The 24,316-nt window shown below is 35.4% G+C and overlaps 1 protein-coding gene across 1 annotated transcript in view; it reads right to left on the minus strand.

Annotated features, from left to right (window-relative positions):
- The window catches only part of LOC108761830 (uncharacterized), a 154,483-nt gene that overhangs the window by 32,171 nt on the left and 97,996 nt on the right, over positions 1-24,316 (minus strand). The window contains exon 4 of the mRNA XM_018508574.1: positions 16,634-16,767. Coding sequence (XP_018364076.1) covers positions 16,634-16,767 — 134 coding nt within the window. The remainder of the gene's footprint in view (positions 1-16,633; positions 16,768-24,316) is intronic.

Consider the following 24,316-nt stretch of genomic DNA (forward strand, 5'->3'; position numbering starts at 1 on the left):
CTGGTGCTTTATACTCCCGGCGATTGAGCCCCCGAAGGGGCTCTCGTCTCTCTCGTCGGTCTCCTCCTTTGCCGTGCGCTATCTCACGTTGCGCTCAGAGGGTGGTTCAGCTCTCCTTTTCTTCATCCTTGCCTTTCCGTCCTTCCACCCAGTTTCCGTGTCCTCCTCTCTCATCTCACGACTTCAAAGCCACCCCAGTTCTCCTTCGCAATAAGATCGTCGGTTTACAGTAGACACTGCACGACAAAAGCCGCTCCTTACTTATTCCGCGTTCCGTTTTCGATCTGTTCCACCGTCACCAATCATTCTCCACTCACAATCAGTCTACTCATTCGGTATCCATTTGATTGCCGTACGAGAAGGATATTGCGTTGCGGAGAATGAAAATAAAGCTGATTCAAATGTGAGCGGAACAATGCGTGAAAGCTTTCCTTTTGAGACATGACGAATGAGTCGGATGGGATGCACGCGTACTATGACGCGACGGTCCTCGTGAATGTCGAGTGAATGTCAGATTCCTCGGGGCCACTCCGGAGGACCAAGCGCGTGTTATACCGGCACGGTCTTTCGCGCAATTAGCCACGCGCCCGTGCATTAACGTACAGATTTATGGAGGTAATTAATGCACCCGTATGCGAATTATTGCGTCCTATTTGATACCCGATTTGCCGGTGGTGCAGCCCAATTTCTACACGTCGTCATGCTTTCAAGGAGTTCCGAGGAACATATTTCAATTTATTTAATTCCGTATCACGGAAACTCGGAATGTAAAATGGTGGCAGAATCAGTTATTACACCAATCACCGCTCGAGCTGTTTTGGTTTATTTCCTGCGGTCGACTCGCGCGAGGTTTATCGAAACATTACGATTATTCCCTTTAATTGGGAACGTACACACTTCATACATATGCCAATAACACGCTCTTGATTACGGTAATTCTATGATAATGTTACGGTATATTAGAGAATGCGCATGTCAGTGAATTAACTACTGGATGCGCGCGAAGAATACACGTATTAAAATACTAATGTAATTAACGAAAGCATTAAAACCGTGCGTCAAATTTTAAAAAGCTTTTTACGGGTAGGTTACGCAATAGATGCAAAATTGGACTGTGGAGAAACTGATCGACTTATCATAACTACACTAACATGATGATCGTGATATAATTTACATGCAGTACATGTAATGGAATAATGATCAGTATGCTGCAACAGGCGGAGACAATCCGCAGTTACCGCAATGTCACGTCGACTTGATGTATTCATGGACCATACTATTGTCACCTATGACGCAAAATGCGACGAGGAGAATCACATTTTTAATAACGTTGAAAGTCACATGCGACAAAGTAGAATATTCCCCGAGGAATCTGTAACTTCAGGAAAGTAGCGATTTTCTATATATCTTGCAAGACTCATTAGCGAAAGTAATTTATTATTCGAGACGAAGAATTAAAGAAGTCCGTGTTGCAGTGTGCTTTGAGAGCGCGGAACGTCAGCTGTAAGCTTTCTTGAGCAAAGGATAAACTGACAGAGAGAGAGAGAGAGAGAGAGAGAGAAGGGGGGGAAAGAGAGGAAAAGAGAGAGAGGATTATGTTACGCCGAAGACGACGCTAAAGTCAGTATTAGTTTGCTGCCTGTGTGTGCGCACAACTCCCAGTAAATTCAGCATGTTTCTGCTGAGCTTGGGAAATCTGCAAAACGGTGACCCCTTCGCCGTCTTGGAAAATTATACGGCGGTCGAAAATCTTCGCTAAATTTAACTTCGCAAAATATTATCCTTCCAACGAGCGTCGTTCAGGCACACGTACCGTTCGCACCCATTCTCCCTACGTTGGCAGTAACAGCACAATCTACATTCACAATAGCCTGAGCGCCTTCTTCGTTCGTATAATAGTGAACAGTTTACGTCAGAATGTTACACTGCGAGGCGCAATGGGTATTCGGATCCTCGTCTTCGGCTCTAGATAAATTCCGCGCTATTTCAAGCGAGATGGTCGGATGTTCGATGTAATTCTGACGACTTCTCTCAGACTTTCTTTAAACTTTTTAACATGAAAGCAGCGAAGATTTATGCGGCAGTTAAAAATCCGCCGTATAAATATATTACCGCCGGAGCAAATTTCCCGAGTGTACATTAATCTGAATTTTTGTCCGCGTCATCGTGCGACCTTCCTATAATACGTAATTTACAGACGCACTTCACCGTATAATTCTCCGCTCGCACAGCGAATATGGTTAAATTTGTCAAATTGTACCAGCAAAACTAACTTTTGTGCGTTAAGCGGAATACGACTCTGCACTATAAATTTATAGTTAAATAAATAATGTTCAAGTCAATTTCTATCTTCGTTAACCACAATGTTCAAAGAATTTCGGCAACTAGTTTGTAAGTTGATCGCGCGCGTGAATTGATTTATTTTTATTTTATATGGCAGACCGCTTCATAGGTCGACTACCTCGCCACAACCGTCTTAAGCCTTCGTGATGTTATGTTCAGTACTCGGACGACGAACTGGTATTAGCCACCAGTCACTAACCCGAGAGTAGATACAGTGCATTTCGGTTAAACTCGGCAGAGCACCTAGCGACTGGCTAAGCTTTCCGATAAACTCGTCAGTCGTTTGAATCGACTGTACAGTATCAGCTCCAATTTACCGTCGGCTGTAGCGCACAGTTCCTTTCAGCAAAGGACAAGCATCTCACGCGCTCGTGTGTACACCACTATCGGAGAAACGAAACTGGTGGTTTTGCAAATGTATATGTGTGTATGTGTATTTGTATGTCTATGAACATTGATGTGCACATGTCAAGTGTACGCGCGTGTGCTCCGCGCTGCTACGAAGGGACGCTTTATTAGACCGTGCAGGTCTGAAGCTCGGTCACGGGGTTGACGAGGAACGAAGTGGATGCGGAAACACGGGCGGAGAGAAAGAGCGTGTACGAGCGGATGGAAACGAGGGAGATTGAAAGGGAGCGAAATGTAGGCGGAACACAAGCGGCTGCCGAGATCGGGTCAGGGAATAGGGGGATGATGGGGATGAACTGGGAATTGATGAAGCGACGAAGAACGGAACGCGGAGAATTAGTGGTTTTAGATGAGAAGGCCGTTAGACGGGACAAGCCGAGAGATGTCCAGGGTCGACATCTCTTCGAAAGGACCTTCCTGGATGGAAAACAATGGACTCCCGCGTGCATCTATTGGCTTTCATTACGACGACGATGACGATCGTGACGATGTGACGCCAAGAGTTCCCGCTTGTTTATCGATGATTCGTTAAGTGGCCGTTCCCTCTTTCTCGCCTCTGTCCTCTCCGCCTCTCTCTTATTATCCGCTTCTCATCTCTAGTAACCTCGTCTCTATCTATCTGCTGTCTCTCTCTACCTCATTGTGATCGTTTAATGGAAGTCAACGGGGCCGAAGCCTCGAGGGTAGGCCACACGAAGCTAGGTATGGTTTTCCTCGGTGTTATTGGCCGATAATCCGCTGGTATCGACGGACGTGGAATTATACGGGCGTATATGTGTATACAGTGTGCACCCTACAGTGATATAGAGCGGTATAACGTCGGATACACCGGCTGCAACGCCACAACGGAACGGCCACTGGCAGCGGAACGGCGCACGTCAAACTGGAACCAAGCGCTCGCCATCCTACGGCATCTCGTGTCCCACCAGGCCGCACGTCCGCGCGAATTAAACTTAACCACAATTAGCAGGAACCAGGGCTTCGTTTGGCGGCGCATATAACCGCGTGTAAATTGTAATAGCTACCCGACACTGGCAGCAACTGTCGGCGACGCGCTAACGCGCGTGCGATAGCCGCGTGTGTGCACGTTCTGTGATGACACGGAGTATAACGGTAGGTTCGTCGTTGAATACAAGATCGACCGATCGCGAATCTATCGATCTACATGGTCAACAAGCCTCATCGTCAGCGAGAAGCAGCGTGGCTGGGGGGAAGTCGATGAACCGAACGCTGTACAACAATGTACAAAGGACGGTGCCCAATAACTTATGTGTGAATTCGCTTTGATCCGTGTAACTCGAGATTCAGTCATCTTTTCACGCTCAATTTTCGTTTCCCTATACAAAAAGATCTGAGTCATACCGATTGTGATGATGGGAAATGTCTAAGAAATTTAATTCTTTAATGTTTTTATTAATTGTCGCACGCGTATTCGATGGAGATTCACGAAATTTTATGAACTTTTATAAATAGGCCAAAAGATGTAAAAATCAATGGTGCAAGCATGGTGAAGAAACAAGATTATAAATAATTATGAATTTTTTATTTGTTCCAAACTTGCATATCTGATTTATTTATATTTAAAAAATGCAAGTCTTATATGATTTAATTCCAGAGATATATTACTGTAATATATATATATTATATATAAAACAATATCATCGTAATGTATATAACAATTGCATGCATGAAATTCGTCATTGCCCAGTTTCAATATATACATACTATCAATATTAGTATGTATTCTGATTATAAATAAATACATGTGTAAAAAATATGAAGCTGCTTTATTTAAACTAGCTGCTTTGCTTAAACATATAAACATAAGAATGTCTCTTGTACATGAAAATAAAAAATATTAAATCATGTTGTTTGTTCATTCCATATATGAAAATGAGAAAGTTAACCCTTTGAAGCTTGGTGTGTTTACGATGCAACCACCTTTTTAATCCCTTTCTGTCCTTAATCTGTTTGATGCTTTTGTTTGACTACTGCTTTTACAGTAACTAGTTACTAATAAATGTAACAAGAATGTCACTGTCTTTGTACGTATTGCAGAAAATATTTGCATTATTTCGACATAGGATTCAGAATGCTTCAAAAATTTATCTAGACTAAATATAAATTTATTTGATGTATACAATATTATTTGTATATCCGAAATAGGTTAAATTTCTTTTTTTATTCTCACTATACGTATTTTTATTATAATTTACTATAATACGTGTGATAAATTTGACAATACAAAATTTTCAGTTAAAGTAAATTTACTTCAATATATTGTACTAGCATATGTACATCAAATAAAATCTATTGATCTTTTCTTTTATAAATATCATATAAAAAATCCAAAATGATTATGATAGAAATTTTTAACAAAATAAATAGTTTCTCTCCTAAAATAATATCTTTCTGTTTCAGTTACTAAATTGTGAACAGAAATTATAATAACAAAATGTTGACTATTTTATTTTTAATCAGAATAAACAACTTTATAATTCTCTATATAATTTATGTTATATATTGCTAGCTAGATTAATTACATGGTTGAAACTTGATAATTTTATTGTGTCCTCCCAGGTAGCCTATTAATTCATATACGTTTTATATACGTTTTCTAAATATATCTAATGTTCTATAAATGTTTAAAAAACGTATATAAAACCAACATGTGCTACTGGGACTGTTTATATATTGTGCTTAATTTATAAGTATGAGTTCTCTTAATTTGGACTTACCTTTTTTCTAATTTATCGTGTTTTTTAAATAACTGCAAAGGGGAAGATAGGTACATGTCAATGTCAATTGCAATTATAAAGATGCACAATGTCCATTTGCATGAAAATAACAATCTACGGAATCTATACTTCTGATCGATATCCTCCCGATTCCATCAATATTTACGATATATACTGATCACAATTCAGTATCCGCTGCTATCTAATTTCCGTTATATATTCGTAGCTTGTAGCAATAACTTTCGCATGATATCTATGTTACGCAGCCGTCGCCGTAGAGCCATTTGCAAAACATTAATTGAGCCATAGTAAATCATAAATTTCATGCTAATGATATCCCGAGTGCATTTCATTAACGTATTTTCTATTCCATTGATTATAATGTTACAAGTGTGCCAGCGTAACAAAATTTAGAGCGTTATTTATTAAAATATTTAACTGCGCTCAAATAATATTAACGCATATTAACAGCTTAAAATCGTAATATATCTACTTAGAAATTGTGTTTCTTTCTAAATAAAAAAAGTTTTTTATTTGATTATAAAGTTATTTTCGCCAAAGAATATGTACACGATTTTTTAATTAATCTTCAAATTTTAAAACACGTTTAGTATTTCAGTTAAAATAAAGGGACTTTGCTTTTTGATAAAATAATAAAATTAGAATACAATTATACGATTGAATTACATTAAAGCAGAATTATATTATCCTAGTTCTTATCTATTAGTAATAAATTCTTGAAACTTTGGCTATCTTGGAATAACCGATACAATTTAGTACTCCGCACACAGATCACGTGCATATAGTTTCAAAACTTTAGAGGCTCTTACGACTAGTACTCTGGGCACTCCCGGAAAATTATCTTAAAAAGTCTTCTTCGTCATACATATACATTCAAACATACACCTTATATTTCTATAATAATTTTATCCAGTTTTAGGAGTACTTGCCAATTCGATGGATTATGTGAATAAAATGCAGCATATATTTTTACTCTTATTTATATCACTTTTTAAAAAATGCTTTGAAAAATATGAACGAAGTTTTTTTGAATAAAACTTATGCTAAAATCTTCGTTATTGTCAGTAGGAATAAGCAAATGTTATGAAAATATATGCATAGAAAGTATTAACTATCTACAAAAACAGATATTTTTATAAAAACGTTAACTCGACTTGTGACTTTATTCCGCGTATGTTTAAAAGTGGCGTTTATTTTTGCTTAGTTTGTTGTATATTACAAATATATATATATATATATATACATACATACATATATATATATATATATATATACATGCAGTGACGGTCAACTAAATGGATGCTCTCTACCTGGTATTTTGCATGTGCAATATCTTCGTTAAAATTCTTTTTGCTTGATATTCAAATAAATAACAACAACTGATTTGTAAAAAATTAATTTATAAACAAATGCTGCACAACTTTCTATTTTTCGTTTTTTTTGAACAAAATTTATCAAAGAAGAATCAATTTAAAACAAATAATTTAAAACTGGAATATCATCTATATACTAACATATACCATGCATATGAAAAAAGGATGTTATTGTATTAGTTTGATACTTCATTCTTATTCTTATTATTTTTCGAATTGTTTTAGTCTCTTACATTAACTTTAAAAAAAAAAAAGAATAAATTATCGTGTGATGATGGAATAAGATGACGCAAATCTCGATATTTCAGACTTAGCTTCTTGTACATCAGCTCTTCATCTCCATCTGAAGATAAGAAGTCTTCTAAAGAAAAAAAAAATATTCCGTGACCCTCGCGTCGAGTTAAGGCCTGCAATCGTTCATCTCACTCGTAGTCGTAGGTCACGGATGTAGGCTTTTATTATCTTTCGGACGGTTTTCTCTTCCGTTCTCTCTTTATCTCTTCATGTCGTGATCGCGCCAGTGTGCACTAGCCATCACGGTCTCATCGTGTTATCCGAGGAGGACATCTCGAGTTTCAGAGGAGAACAAACGGCACGTCGTGTACACGTCTACTGACGACCCTATAGAAATTGCGAGGACGTTCTCGAGACTTAATGAATAGGGACCGGCGTGTGTATCTGTGTACGTGTGTATGTAGGGAAAGAGCAACGGTGGATGCGAGAGGTGGTGCGATACCGCGAGAGCACGGGGAAGAAGTTGATGGCTTGGTCGAGTGAAAGACTAAGGTTGGATTGTCGCGCAATTTCTCCGTTTCCGTCGTACGTTACGAATGAAATCTGCGATGATATTATGAGACAACGTGCAAAACGTTTCGCTTCAGTCATAATGCTGTAATACACTGCCATTTTTCCTTATTACACCGTCGCATAAAACAATCAATAACTGATGTTTGCGTATATGAAAATTCGAAACCGGATATAGATTTATAAATAAATCATGTAAAGTAGAGTGCAGCTTTTTCGTCCATTTCTCGTAATAATATTTACGTTTCAGAAACACAGTTTCTGAACAATACATATTGAATGTTTGAATGTCGTGCTTGTGCTTTCAAGGATCAATTATGATTGTATAATGTTGTTGTAAGCATGCCACTGCAAAGAGATATTGCTCACTGTCGTACATTTTCACCAAATTAAAAAGTAAAGTGGTACTATCTTTAATTATACGATCAAACCTAAGTGATACCTTTTATATTCCTATTGAATTTTTATATTACTTTAAAATTGGAACTAATAAAATAACCCCGCCCTACCCTGTATAAAAATAAGCTGTGTGTTGCAGACAGAAACTGTAATATATTGGTGCCATCGTGTCGAATATCAATCCCCTTAAAACTGACTTCACAATAAGGCTCGGCGTCGAGTGGTGCTCGATGTCCGACCGTGAAGGGTTAAAAATGCAGCTTCGACGAGTTTCGGGTTGTTTCTATCGAGGACGTCTTCGTTTATTCCTCGATATAAAGCCGTGACGAGTCTGGTGTCGGATTAGCTTCGACGCTCTTACCTTTTCCCGCAGCGTTGTGCTGCAATTTGTTTCACGGCGATGGGGCGAAGGAATGGGGGACCGGGGTTTTAATCTGCATTGAATTATACCCTCAAAGAGCGATGCATTTCATTACACCGAAGCCATGCGGGAAGTGGGATGGTGTTTGTAGACAGTGCTGGCCAGTGAAGCCGAAGTGGAAATAAAGGACGTACTTCCGTCGCGGTAAATCCTTCCGTTATCACATTTAGACACCTGTCTATTTGCCGCGGAGAATGAGAAAGTACCGTTGGAATATCATACTTCGTGATCACGTATAACATTGTGTTGCTTTCAGTATAAAGTTCCAAAGGAATGTTCGTTACGTTATGCTATTTTAACGTGTCTCGTGCCGGATTAAATTTAGTTATGTAAAGTTCGGAATATCGGTGTTGACCTCTTTTACTATATTTCGTATAATATTTGCGAGGTTTTCAATTAGTTTAAGATACAATATTTAATATATAAAAAAAAATAGTCAACTTTATAAGGACTCGATACTCTTAAAAAACCTATTTAAAAATGCGGTATTTATGTTCCGTATATATGCTGAATATACATACATATATGCGTATCTTTGACAGTTCACACATCGAGCCCCGTAGTAATTTCATGTGGACGCAGGTGTTACGATGGTAAATGGTAACAAAGTGCCGACTTTGAACCAAGCTTTTGATGCATCGTACAGCAATTGCAAGCGATACATGGAGTCATGGTTTATGATGCAGTAAATTCAATGGTGTCGCGCGAAATTCGAGCAACGGTAGAATACCTTCGATCAAGCGAAATAGAGGTGCATTTTTCGTTCTTACTCGTTATAAGTATTCGATTAATTTTAATACAAGATCTGTAGACATACAAATGAGGTAGAGGAGAGTGGGAAAACTGTGTGAACACCTAAAGGAAAAATTAAATAGCCGTAAAGCCGATTATTTATCGATTAATAAGAAAGAAATTTATTCAAAAGATATTCCAGTTACTTAGCTTTAAACTATAATAATTAACATTCATATATTATCAATATAAATTATAATTTTGAACAAAAAATCAAACCCTTGTTCGGAATTACCAGCTGCCACATTGAACTATGTATGCCAAATCGATTTTGTTTTTAATTATAGTTTATATTATAATAATATATACATGTTATATATATATATATATATATCTCATTGTAGTTTAAAGTTTTTATCCTTTAAATAAAGATTTATGTAATTGATTAATAATCAACTTTATTTAACTTTTTCCTGGTATTCATAATTCCTCGATTCTCTTTTACATTAAAATAATTGAAAACATAAAATGCTATTTACCTTAAGCTGCGTGTGCGTTTTGTGGTCACGTGTTAGAGTGTGACACCAATTGTAAGTGAATATCGAGCTATTACTGGATGCGAGAAATGAGAAGTTATCACTATTTTAATATACTGCAATAGTATCGTTCGCGTTACCCTGTGTTCACAATTTCTCTATTCTCTCCTAAATATATACGATTGCGCTAGAATGACAACAAGACTAATAGTTCATGATAGTTTAGTTTAAATTGTTTAAAATATTCAAGTTGTCAGTGACAATCTGCGGAGAAATCAAGCTGTAGCAAGAAGATATTGCTACTTTTTAATGTTTCGTAGTTTCTCGCAGCGCCAGAATTATATTCAAATATATGCAAAAGTAGTGCCGCATTGGCCAACAACCAAGACGAAAGAGCAAAATGTGCAGTGTTAAGGCGAGTGGAGACATGCCTAACACGCGAACAATCATCTGCATATGTTCCTTTATGATCTCTTAGAAGATACTCAACTATATCGTTATTTACAGAGAGAAGGCTTAATGATAAGCACTCGAGAGCCCTTCAGCTTTTCTGAGTACACAATCGTGCATCTTGATTCATTAAACATTCCTTCATAGCTGTGGCTCAGGAACTTGCAGCTTAAAGATTAGTTTAATGGAGTTCGAATATCATGGTTCGTCAAAGTGTACTAAGCAGTATCGGTCATGATTGAAGGGAAAGAGAAAACGAGCGCGCCAGCTGTTTAAGATAATGTTTTCACTGGTGTTACCGGCGGTTATTTTACTACGTGTCCTCAAGTTCTTCCTTGTCCTGTTTTACAATATCTGTCGGATACCTCGCGAGATTACAAAAACAACACGGTCGCGCTTCCGTCCTACAGAACAAGAGAAAGAAAATACTCGTCGTCGCTCTGGGAAGTCGTAAGTGCACGGACAACGCTGCTCGCTTTCCTTCAGGTGGCGACTTACGATCCAATAAAGAGTTTTTATCTCTCTTCCTTCCCCTCCCAGCACAGCTGCGATTCCGATCTTCTTTCCCGCGGGATGTGTTTCTGATTGGTAAAAGTTACCATGGTTTATAAGTTGATTAAGGCCACAGCGGGAGACGATGTCGAAGATTCTGTTTGCACAGGTAACCCCGAACTCGGTTTCGTCGTGGTGGACTAAGTTCAGCGACGCTCCCGTCAAGATGCCAGCAAGTCGCGCGACTTTTCTTAACTTATTGGAGAATAAAACTAAGCGAAGAATAACAAAAAGAACGTTGTTCGCATTATGTGCCACGATACTCAAACAAATTACACCTGCTCCACGATAATCGAACGAATACGGATATGAATTTCATGAAAAAGTTAACAAAATTACAGCTTGAAAAGATTCTTTCATTACGTATAATATGTAATCAAGAAATGTTCAATCATATAAATATAAAATAATGCTAAAAAGTAAGATTAAATTAGATAAATAATACTTCCAAATTATATGGTAAATAGTTATTTTTAAAAAGCGTACGTATATATTTATTAATTTATACCCAAATTCTTTTCTACATTATTTAAATATTTCTTTGCAAACTGTAATTTTAGAACGAAATGTTACTTGAAAGTGGATTTTTCAACTTGTTTTATAACGCTTTCCATTTCATTTTAAGCAACATCAGTGCTTCTCGATTTACCTCAGTTGTAAATGTAAAAGCGCAAATTAACACGTTAAACAAGACCCGGATTTAAGTTGAAAGTTAAAGCACTGATTTACGGGGATAAAATTAGAAAGATCAAACATTAATCTCTTCTCTCTCTTTCCTTTTTTTCTTTTCTCTTGCGGAAAAATATCCGACAAATTCATTAAAAACGAAATCAAAAAAGGGCGCAAAAAATGGGGAGCATCAAACAGATATTTCAGAGAGGTCGTAATTTGCCAGGCTTGGCAGCGCGGTTATACATGTCGAGCGACGTATAAAACCACAATAAATCTCACTCAAATAACAAATCCTGCCCATATTATCGAGAAATACATGGTATTCCGATAGGTTGTGTCTTCACGGTCGTGTAAATCTCGCATGGATGATACGAAGAGTGAAGAAGAGAAGGATGTGGTGAAAATAAAGCATGGAACGAGAATTCATTCGTTACTATAAATCGTAAAAATATCTGGACAAAATAATCCAGGATAAAAACTTGAAGAAGAAGATCAACTAATCTGATCTTATAAGCTCATCAAAAATATGAAAAATTAATGTGCCACACTGAAAGAAAAGATTAGTTGCTGCAACAAATTAGATGGTTAAATATGGCATAGCATTTTTAATTGGCTGCAGCAACCAATTTTTGGTTGCGTTAGCCAATTGAAATCTTATACTGACATTGCGGATAGGCTAATACAATCAACAATTGGCTGCAACATCCAAAAATTGGCTGTTGCAATCAATTAAAATTGTTATGCCATATATTTTACCATCTAATTTGCTGCAGCAGCCAATCTTTTCTTTCAATGTAGTCACAAGCAAGTTGATTTGCCTTTATCAAATAATATTTCAAAATTATTTGACCTGTGTGATAGGACTATATAAAATATATATCATATTGTGTGTAACATAGTGAAAGTGTCGTTAATGTGAACGTAAGTTAGATAAGTTCGTTTCACTTGACGTTCAGAACGCTCGCAAGCACATTTGTTAAACATTTGCCAAACAAGAATGAAATGAATTCAAGAACGTTGCGAACGTCAAGTGGAACGTAGCCAAGAAGAATACTTCGTACTTCTTTTACACTCTTTGTACCTCTTCTCTCTTCGAAGTTATATTAGTTTATAGACCGGACGAGAATACCTGAACATTGCATTCTCGTTGCTTATACGTGCACATCGCGAATGTACAATAGGATAAGCGAGATCGCACGTGATCTAGCGGCGCTTACGATGTCGGGCTATGGGGTATTAAAGGATAACGACTGCATATTGATATCTGCGTAAGAGCGCGCGTCAGTTGCGGAAAATTTATTCGTGCCTGTGATAGTGCCGGTGCGTAGATTAACCTCAGAAATATCAGGCCGCGAATATACGCCATGTAAACGTCTCTGGGATAAAGTTACTATAAAATATGAGTACGTTGCGTGAACGGTTACAATTAAAAGTTTCTAAGCGTTTTCGATATGCTTAGTATTAGTACAATTAAAGGAGATTTATTGTACGCGATATACAAATGTGTTACGGTGTTTCATTTAATGATAATATTCGCAATTACAAATCGGAGTTAAATCGTTTGTCTCTTTTGCGATATCATGTCATTAAAAACGTAATTGATCAATTTTCGTATTATCGAAGATATTCTGGTATATAGGTATTATATATGTGCGTCACATCGTGTAAAACAGGAAATTGATAAATATAACAGCATATCAATTACAGCCGCTTTTCCATTTAAATTCAGCTGACATTTAGAATGCATTTATCAGAAAAAAGAGTCTTACTATCATTTTATTACATTCGCAGTCAAGATATTTTTTACTGATAATATGACCTTGATGTCCATATTGCTCGTACTGATATTGCAAATACACATTTTATGTACTATAAATATATATGCAAGAATTATGTATCCTGATAATTAATAAACACATTTTAATGTATGTTTAATTTATATACATATAACATTATCATAAAAATAATTATAACTTTGCATATTAGCAAACATTTTACAACGCATTATTTACTCTTATATATTGTAATATATCTTTATTCTATGATCGTACAGTCATTTATGAGTAATATTAAAATTCGATAAGTACTCATTATATAATATACATATATAATAGAAAGAGCGGCTAACGTATTTAATTAGATACAAATAATTAATAAATATTTAATTAGATACAGATTTGAGGAATAATTTTGTTGCACCATCAAAATAATTATTAATTACTCAAATTAGTTACTAAAATGTCAAAACTTTTTGCAGCATTGTTCATCATGCTTGATTTGTACATAATTATTTTAATGGTCCGACAAAATTATTTTCAGATCTGTATCTAACTAAATTTTTAGATACTTGAGCAAAATCATTCTTTTCGCGTAATTATTCATAATTAGTTTCTTAAAACTATATTACTAAAATGAAAACTGAAACACAACACTGCAAAACTGGAATTCGCGTATCCTTTTTCATTAAGAAGATTAGCAGCAACATTAAAGTGCAAAGATAAAATTTGCCATGTACTATAATCGATAGACGTGATGTTACATATTTACGTAATTACCTATTTAGTAATAAAATATGTATTATTTATTAGTAAATATTGAAGTTATACGACAATAATTATTGAAATAACAATTAAAAAGTTTTTCGACGAATAAATCGGAGGATAAATCAGAGAGGATTCTCAGCAAGAGATCAACTACCTAAAAGTTTTTCCTCCGAACAAACTACTTTTTCCGGCGCGAGTAAACTTGTACTGGCAACGCCCCGGCCATAAGAAACCGTTGTTTCCGCGACAAGATATCTTCTACGCTCTCAGAAACGTTCCCTGCAAATTCGACGAGTTTCTCGACAAGACGTTAGCCGTAAGAACCTAGCAGACCGACCCGGTTGTTCCTGACCTGGGCAATTCGTTACAACCCCTCGCCGCTCTCGTCGGCATTGCTCCTTCGTTACTCACACTTATATATATGTACGCGATACTAATTTCCCAGGTCCCATGAAACCTGCGGTTGATTTTTCCGGATTCGTATTTTCCTGGCTTTTTACGATCACACCGCACATCCAAGAGATAATATCATTACAACTTTACGAAGAAATTTACGATTCGCTATCATTTCGATTATCTCGATTGGATACAAATATACGTTGACTGAACAAATTTATACCTAGTAAAAGATGACACATAAATAGCGTTATTTTAAGTGGAGAAAGATAAAAACTTAATAATCTCTCCTTAGAGAAATTTCAAATTATTAAATATTTATTTGCTAATTTTCCACAGAAACTTGATTCATGTAATTCTAATTAAAATCGTAAAATATTCGATAACCAATTTTCACATTATTTCGTCGAAATCGAAAATTTTATTTTATTTCTTATTTAAGTAACATTCACAATGCCAACAGTCAAGGCTGAAATGCGCTGGCAGAAATATTTCCACCGTTTAAAAACGGGAAAACATAGCAAAACAAGATACATTATGTTCAGAGGTGAAATTCTGCTCGATCAAAGTCGATGGTAAATTTTGGATTTCTGCAGGCGATCAAGCCTGGACTGCGCTTTCATTTTACATTTAGCTGTATCGGCTAATGAGATCCTCGCGACGTCATCCCCGGAGATTATGGGTAATGCATCGCCGGAGGCTGTTCCCGTGCCGCGGCATTTCGCTCGGCAAAAGTTACTCGACAACATTTTTACTCGTATCGTAGTTATTAGTATTTCGTTCGGTGCTCCTGGCGGCTTTTGCACGGATTATCCGATTATTCAAATTCTCTTATCCCGCAGACGCGTTTGATAAAACCTTTTACCCTCGAAGACGACGTCGCACGAGCGTCCGGGAGAGAGGAAGGGGTAAGGTTTAATCATTCATGCTCTAATTCCGTACAGGACTTCAATCTCGGTATAAGAATTGAATTGCCAAAATAGACGATACGCATATTACTGTGAATATTCGCGGAACAAAGGGTTTGCTTAACCTCTTTAATGTCTGTCAATGTGCCTCTTCGTAGAGCTCGTCAGAATTCCTCAACGTTCTTGCCCCAAAATTATTTCCAACTAAATTGAGCTCTAAAATGTGCCTTAGCAGTAGGGCTATGCAAATTCCGTGCACATCAGTTAAAAGCCGGTAATAAATGGAACCCATTTCAGGCGCGTGATTTCGGCGATAAAGGGAAAATAGTAACGTGCGGAAATGATCTCCTTTCCGAATGGTTAGAGGAGTTTCCTACTACAATAAACATTGGCGACGATGATAATAGCCGCTATGTAGACACATACATTCCGTAAATTGAAAATCGATATCGAAATCCTGTGCACTTTCAATGAGGCTTACGAGTTTCATGGGGTGGTAAGAGCAAATAGTCTTCGATTTAACAATTTTTATAAAAGGACCCATTTCAAGCGAGAAGATGTGAGAAAAGCGGATTCCGATTGAGTGGTATGAAGTAAAAAAGAGTGCAGCTGTTAAATGGACCGTTTGAAAAAAAGAAGGAAGAATCACCGCGACTTGAAATATTTTTATAATGTATACATTTCAATGGTTTGCATTTTTTCACACTTGGCTAATTTTATATCCAATGAATAAGATGTAATGTGCCTACGTAATAGGTATATTGAAGTATTAAAACTGATCGTTAAATCAGATAAAAAATCATATTATATTTCCTGAAATTAATTGTTACACAGGATAATTCGTTCGATAATAAATCAATAATTTAACTGTTCTCTTAAGATATTTATGCGCTTTTACCCTTAATACATATGATTTTCAGGTCCTTTACTATATCCGATGAATCGTTCGTGTTCCAAGTTCATTTTCATCATTTTTACAAGTATACAAAAAAATTGTTAAAAAATTCTTTTATATATATATATATATACTTTAATATTTTTAGAATATATTTTGTAAAGTTATATATCTTTAAATAAGAAAAGAATAAAGACCATCATTTGACCAGGTACTCCTAGTATTTCAAAGAAAGGAAATGCGCAGGACATGAATGATCGTGGTGTACTAAGGATAAAATTTCGCTCATTATTTACTTCAGTATACCTTTCCTTTGAAAAGGTCAGGATTCTATACTGTTATACATACAGCCGCAAGTATAACATCGAAAACCCATCGCTGACACATTATCTCGCTCCTTGATTCAATAATACGACAATCGTGGACGATAGGCATCACTTACCGGCATACTGTTCAGCGTGAATGAGATGTGAACCGGTGGCTTCGAAGGCGGCAGGCTGCAATTTGCCCTCAACATGTCTCCTGGGTCGTAGCGATCGCGTTCCGATACGATAACGGGCTCTTCACGGGGCAGAACTGAAACATAATAATTTCGCGGGTCTCTCTTATAGCCATTGTCGACGAAACTCGAGCACAGAGCAGCGGCGGTACGGGGAAGCGGGCGCGCGTAATCGCTCCGTTTCCCCGTGCTCGCCGCCGAACTTATCCAATATTCAAGCGGCAATGAGGAGACCCCGTTATGTCGCCAGCTTTATGCGCTTCCGCCGAGTACAATGGAGTACGTGTATTGCGTAATCCCGACGCCATCCTCAGAAGGCAGTTACGAACGCGTAACCGTGGAAAAATATTAAACGCGGTACGTGGATATTGATTTTACCGTGGTAGCGCGAATCGAGTAAACGCGGGGCGTTGCACTGTAAAGACAATAGCGGCAAACTGAAACTGTGATTAAAAGCTTGTTTGTTCTGCAGCAAAATGAAGTGTCCGTGAATGGAACCGGCTATTGCCGCCGCACAGATATAACGGACCTGAAGTAATAAAGCAAACTTTGTATTGGAAATTCACTAATCGTTGCGATACTTCAAACAGAAAACGTAACACGCCGGAGTAATCTAATTTTTGAAGAATTGCAAACGTATATGATATCAGATATCTCTGGTAGAGAACGAGGATCTCTTAAAAACTCAATAATTAATAAAATGATTATTAGTAAATTTATTAAAATCGATTTTGTTTAAAAAAACGTATCAAAGTTACACTTAAACAAATGCATCTAATACATTTATAATATAGCAGCTATTTTGAATTTTATCGAAATGCATAAATATTAAACATACATATACAGATTTCTATTTTATTCGTTGCACAAATACTTTTGAAGAAATTGAATGTACTAGAAACGGATCGTCAATTTACAAAGCACTTCAACTTTATCACTAAACTATCAAAATCCAGAACGGCCGAAGGTATTATGTTTGCTATATGCTTCACTCAGAAAAAATTTCCAAAAACGTTTTTTACCTATTTAGAAGAATATAATATCTTTGCTTGTTCATTACATACACTTGTATAGAATGCATCCATTATGCATACAAATGGCAGTAAATGAGAAATGTAGATTATATTAAAAAATTCATTTCAACCGTGTTTATTAGACTCGCCGGTTCGCGCCATGCTTAGCGCCGAAACACTACCAGTGTCTCCAGATAATTAAAATACAATTCAAATTGAGAAGTATATATTGACTTCGACGATTAATTTCCAGATACCAAGTATTATTAGAAAATTATCACCGTTCATTTTACCGTATGCTAATTAGTGATTCGTGATTCATGGATTCAGACTAACTTGCGCCTAAATTAAAATAAGAGCTTATTATAAAATTATAATGGCGTATTTTTAGTTAGACATTTATTGAACCAGTATTATGAATAATTTAACTCCCCGAATAATTTAGAAGATCAAGTCTAACAGATTTCGGCATTATATGTTCTCCAATTAATAGAAATTTCTCAATAGTATCTATAATAAATAAACTGCGCATTATTAAACGAGAAAATTAAATATGAAATCTGTAAACACCTCTCGTGTGTATTATATATTTATATATTTAAGATATTTAATAATCAAGTCAGCAAATCAAGTCTGGTAGTAATAACAAAATCGTATACGTTACAAAAAAATTACGTTACAAGAGGTCAATTCATTCACATGATCGAATTAGCTACAGAGTTAATAAAATAATATTGATAAATATAGAAAATGTTCTGAGATTTTCAATCGATGCACTTCGATAATGCGTTATAGTATCCACTCAACTTGAACTTTTCGATTACTCTCACGTTCTTAACTACGGGCTTCGTATATGTGTACTTTATACAGCGAAGCACTTGAAGTCAGTGTACTTGAGATGAAACCGGAAGCTATTGCTGGTAAGTCAAGTGAAAGGAATAACCGTGAAATCTCCTAAGCTCTGCTCGAGGCGACGATAAACTGACGACTCGTGAAACGATAGAACGATTAATCGAATCCCGGTTACGTTGCCACGTTTCGTCAATGAATAGTATCGCGCAAAAATCGATAAAGAAGTACGATAAGAATGCTGAAGCTATTCCTCGCGCAATACGAACACGAATTCATGAATGGCTGATATTTAATATTGGATCCTGTTGTATGAAGAAAAATAAAAATCTGAAACGTTTAGAAAAAGTTTATAATGCAGAACTCCTTTTGTCTGGTAATAAATTAAACGTTATTCGAATATAAAGTATTCCTGAATTATGATATAACTAAAATTACATGACATAGCATATTACCGAGCGCAGAAAATTTTCAGTTTTATTTTCTTCTTATTAGCAAAAGCTTTATTACCATCTATTGTTGTAAAAAAAAATCATAATGACTTGTACTTTTTCCCAGAACTTTTATTAAAAATAACAGAATAAAGAGTAGGGAGAAAAAAATAACCGACGGGCAATTGTTAGATATCGTAAAAGAATTACACGATAAAACTTTTACTGTGACATAAAAAAAAGTCTATTTATTTTGTGCCGAGTTTTCCCTGTTATATTTAAGTAAATTTCGATTAAGTGCACGTTTTGATATCGATTTATTATTGCGGTTTTACTGCGGTGCAAATTTTAACATGATGCCATTACGATACGAGAAAATCGATATGAATGAAGGGAAGTAACGTTCAGGAAAATTCAAGTAAGGATACAATTTTCATTTAATGTGAAAACTGTACTAGAACAAAATTCGTTTACCCTACGATTTTGCAATGTTATCGTAATATATGAAATTCATGTCCTGTCGAGGTGCGGATAGTTCCGCTCTACCAGAGAAGATTCTCTGCTTGAATTTAAATGTTAATAAAGAAAGAGATCCGCAGATATTATATCTCTGCCATTCGTAACGAATTGTAGGCACCATCGTGATCGATGGAAGATTGCGTGGTAGAAATGGAATTTTTACAGATTATTACTATCGCGTTGAATATTCTTTCCGTATGTCTATCACTCTTGTACGAAATTCGTTAATCATGTAGATCAGAAAATATATATCAGAATTGTTTTGCAAGATAATAATGTACTGCAATTAAAGTAAAGAGCAAAAAGGAAATACTAGAGGCAAGTTTTCTACGAAGACTGTCTGCTGAAAAATAGATGTGATGCATTTACAGCAACTCGGTGAAAAAGAGGAAACTTTTAAATATTTGACTGGAGCACCGGGAATAGATGGAAGAACAATAAAACCTAAAATATTCTGTCGGAAAAAGAAAAGATAGGAATGCAATAAGGCTGATAATAATTATGAAACAAAAAAAAAGGACTTCAATAACATTTATATGGAAAATAAATATAAGTAATGGAAAATTTTTTTAAATTATTTTTTTTTTAATATTAAAAAGTTCATGAGCGGTTCATTTTCTAATAATTAATTACTAAAAGCAATGAAGCCCTTTTATAAATAGGTATATATATATATATATATAGGCCTATATATATAAATTTGATCTAAAGATAAAAAAATAAAAGACCCAACTTTATTCTTTGTAATGAAAAACCAGACTAATTTAAAAACAGTTGAAATTTTAAAGTATGGTATACTGATTTAGAAAAGTCTCATAGCAAAAGAATGCATTGCATCGTTTCATTCATAAATAAATAAATAAATATTACTGTAAATTAATGTATTTATAAAAGTTTTTATTTACTATCACTGCAAAACATTTTAAAAGTATTTTATTTAAATGCATTCGCTTGCGTTTGATGGCTGGGATATTGGACGATATGACTGATTCTTGAATTTTGCAGATTGAAATAGCTAACGGTTGCCAGAAATTTCGACAACCATCGCGCATCATTCAATCATCAATCTTGTTCTCCGCTTATCGGAAGTCAATTTCAAAGTTGGAATGACATACTACTATATATATATAAATTTTTGGTGACCGCGTATATGTTCCCAATAAATGAAAAGGTTGTGCCAATTAAACGTGACGCATTTCTTCAATTAAAATGATAATAAATGCGTACAATAGTTAATTAGCATAAAATTCTCGCTTTGTTATTGTTTAAAAATATCTTTTATATAAAATAATTAATATAATAAAAATATAAATTTTGATACAGTATAAATATAATTGTATATTAAAACTTCGATTTATATAACATTTTATCGGATATCTCTGTCAAGAAAATTTTTTTGTCTCTTGACTATCAAATTAAAAATTATTTTTTTTTTTAATAAATATAATAAATTAAGCTATTTAATATTACACACATTGAGTAAAATAAAATATTAATAAATTTTATATTTAAATTAATTTTTGTTGTAAAAAATATTAAAAAAAGCGTTATCGTAGTAGGAAAGTAAAAATTTAATTAAGCGCGTCCAATAAAAAGTCCGGGTAATGTAATGTTGTAACAACGCAAATTCCTAATGGATATTTTATTTAATGTTATAATGAAAAAACTGCTATAGAATTTCTATACATAAGTACAACTAAACATTTTCCAAAATGTTTTGATAACGTTTTTAAATTTTTAAAACGTATGTTTTCTACGAAAAAACAAAACTTAATGAAAATTTGGAAGTGAATTTGTACAAGATGATTCAGTCACGTGTCTGTCAATGCATTGAGAGGAACAGCCTAAGCAGAATTACAAGGGATTTCGATATAGTGTTCACTACTCTCGAGTATTATATTCTTCTGCTTCTTCTGATGCGTATCCACTAATGGATGTTAGCGATCAAACTTTCCATTGCTTTCCTGTTTCTTGCAGTGTTTACTAGTGACTGCATGTTCCGCAATCCCGTCCACTATCTTATGTTCTTCAGCCAAGACATCTTCTTCCTCCCCATGCCTCTTCTGCCTTCAATCTTTCCCTCAATTATCAGCTGTAAAAATTGATATCTTTCACCTCGCAGTACATGTCCTAAATAAGTCGTTTTCCTCTTTTTTATTGTATTAAACAATTCGCGTTTCTCGTTAACACGCTTGAGAACCTCTTCGTTTTTCATTCTTGCCGTCCATGGTACCCTAAGTATCCTGCGATACAGCCATATTTCGAAAGTTTCTAACTTGTTGATAGTACTCACTTCTAGAGTCCATTTCTCCATTCGATAAAGGAGCACTGACCAGACATAGTATTTCACGAATCTTATTCTTAAATCAAGGTCAAACTCCGAACAGGTGAACACTCTTCTAAATCTTAAGAATGTCTATCAAGCCTGCTCTATGCGACATTTTATTTCATTGTCTGACGTCCAATCCTCGAACAACCATGTTCCCAGATATTTGTATTTATTAACCCTTTCTATGGACCTTGTATCAAATGTTATGCTGGCATTATTGAATGCATTCAAGTCTCTAGTCACGACCATAAATTTCGTCTTTTTGGTATTGATATTTAAGCCCATTGACTTATTGTGTTGTCCTATCACGTTAACCAGGTGTTGCAGGTCATCTATGTTGTCAGCAATTAAGACCGTGTCGTCTGCGAATATTATTAATCCACACTTCATTAATCTTAATCCCCATTTCCTTATCTTCCAAGGTCTCCTGAAAAATTGCTTCCGAGTACAGATTGAATAGGGGTGGCGACAGCACACAGCCCTGTCGCACTCCCCTTCTAATCTGTATGAAGGTGGACATGTTATTATCCACTTTTACTCGTGCAGTTTGATATCAGTATAGGTTTTCAATATATCGGATGTCTTTTTGGTCTAAATCGAGTTTTTTGAGGAGTAGCATTAATTTGTGATTTCGCACCTTGTCAAATGTTTTTTCGTAGTCTAATGCCCAATTTCTTCACTTCCAGATAAGTTACGGATAATCTTATCCAGGAGATATCTCCATTGTATTCTGGGAGATATCTCTTGGATAAAGTTATCTAGAGGTGAAGAAATTGGGCATAAGAAACATAGGCATATATCTTTCCCCTGGTCATAACAGTTCTGGACAAGCACTTGCGTTGCGACTAGTGCTTCCCTTGTACCTAACCCTTGTCTAAACCCAAACTATGAGTCGCTTATGTCTCTTTCACACTTCCTATAGATCCTTTGGTGTATTATTTTTAAGAATATCTTTAAGGTATGACTCATCAAACTAATGAGTCTATAGTTTTCACATTTCCTTGAGTCGATCTTCTTAGGCAAGGGGATAGAAGTGGAAGTCAGCCACTGTTTAGGATAATGATCAGTATCATAAATAATGTTAAATATTTTATGTAGTGCTGTTTAGTTAAGCCCCTCTCGTCCAGGAGCTTGAGTATTTATGATGGAATTTCGTCTGACCCAGCTTGTTGTAGATTTTGAACCTTGTATGGCCTTTTTTATCTCTTCTTTGGTGATTGAGGGATCTGTTAAGTTAGTAATTTTATTCTCTTTCTCCTTCATGGGTCTATCGTCGCGAAAAAAGTCTTCTCTATATCTTTCCTATACTTCACTTTTGCTGTCAAGTACTACCTGGTTGTTTCGATTAACTGTCATATTCGGTCTTTTTCTCCTATATAATCCAGCGGCTTCCTTTAATTTTTTGTGCAGGTTGAACTCATCATGCTCGTTTTGCATTTGCTCTATTTCTGCACATTCTCGCTTTACTATCCTTATTTTCGATTTTATTTGCCTTTGAATGTTATGTAGTTGTTGTTGTTATTCTTGTGCTTTCGACGCTCGTCCATCAACGACAAAATCTCATCCGTCATCCATTTTTGTTTCCTGTCTCTTGACCTAAATCCTAATTTGTTTTGTGTAGTGTTTGTTATAGCATCTGTTATCTTTGACCACAATTGTGTTAGGTCTTTTCAATTGTTTGACGATATTGATTGAATTTGTGTGTATATTTCATTACTTATTTCAGTTTTAATTTTTAGGTCCTTTAGCTTTTCCAGTGCTATCTTTCGTTGTACGGCTGTAGTGTGAGTATTATATTAAGATCTGAATATATTTTACATTCATGAGAACATTAGAGTGCGAATACGTAGAAATTTCATCGTTAACATACATGTACAATCTTCTTGATAAGTAACCTCACCTTGTGTAAAATAAAATTACGCGAGATTTTTTGAAAATTTTGCGATAAGTGGAATATTACGTTGTATACGGTATACTTCATACTGCATTTCGCGTTACCGAGAAATAACTGTCGTTATAAATAAATAATTAAGAAATAATACATATCATCTTTATTGTATAAAAACCAAATCGGCTCGAAGAGTTTCAATTTACTTATTACGTTTAAAAAATTCTATTCGTATAATATACTGAGATACAACGGAAGTTCCTAACTTTCTTATTCTGTTCATTTTTGTCATTTCTACTCTTTTGATCTTCAATTGTATATTTATTACGTGACAAAACCAAAGACAGAATGGACTGCGCGATGTCTCTTTGGACAAAATTAAAATTAATTTATTTCTATCCAAATTAAAAAAATTAAGTTATTTCTATCAAATATTTTCTCACAATTTTTAATTTTCAATAACGTTATTATTTAAATCTTAGATGTAAAAGGATTAATTGTTCAAATTGAACAAGCAGAAATTTAAGTCCTAAAATTGATTGCAACCTCAAATATTTACTGCTTCGAAACACTCGTGGAAGTTACAAACCCATAAAT

The sequence above is a fragment of the Trachymyrmex cornetzi genome, unplaced genomic scaffold (genome assembly GCF_001594075.2).
Source record: "Trachymyrmex cornetzi isolate Tcor2-1 unplaced genomic scaffold, Tcor1.1 scaffold266, whole genome shotgun sequence".
NCBI lineage: Eukaryota > Metazoa > Arthropoda > Insecta > Hymenoptera > Formicidae > Trachymyrmex > Trachymyrmex cornetzi.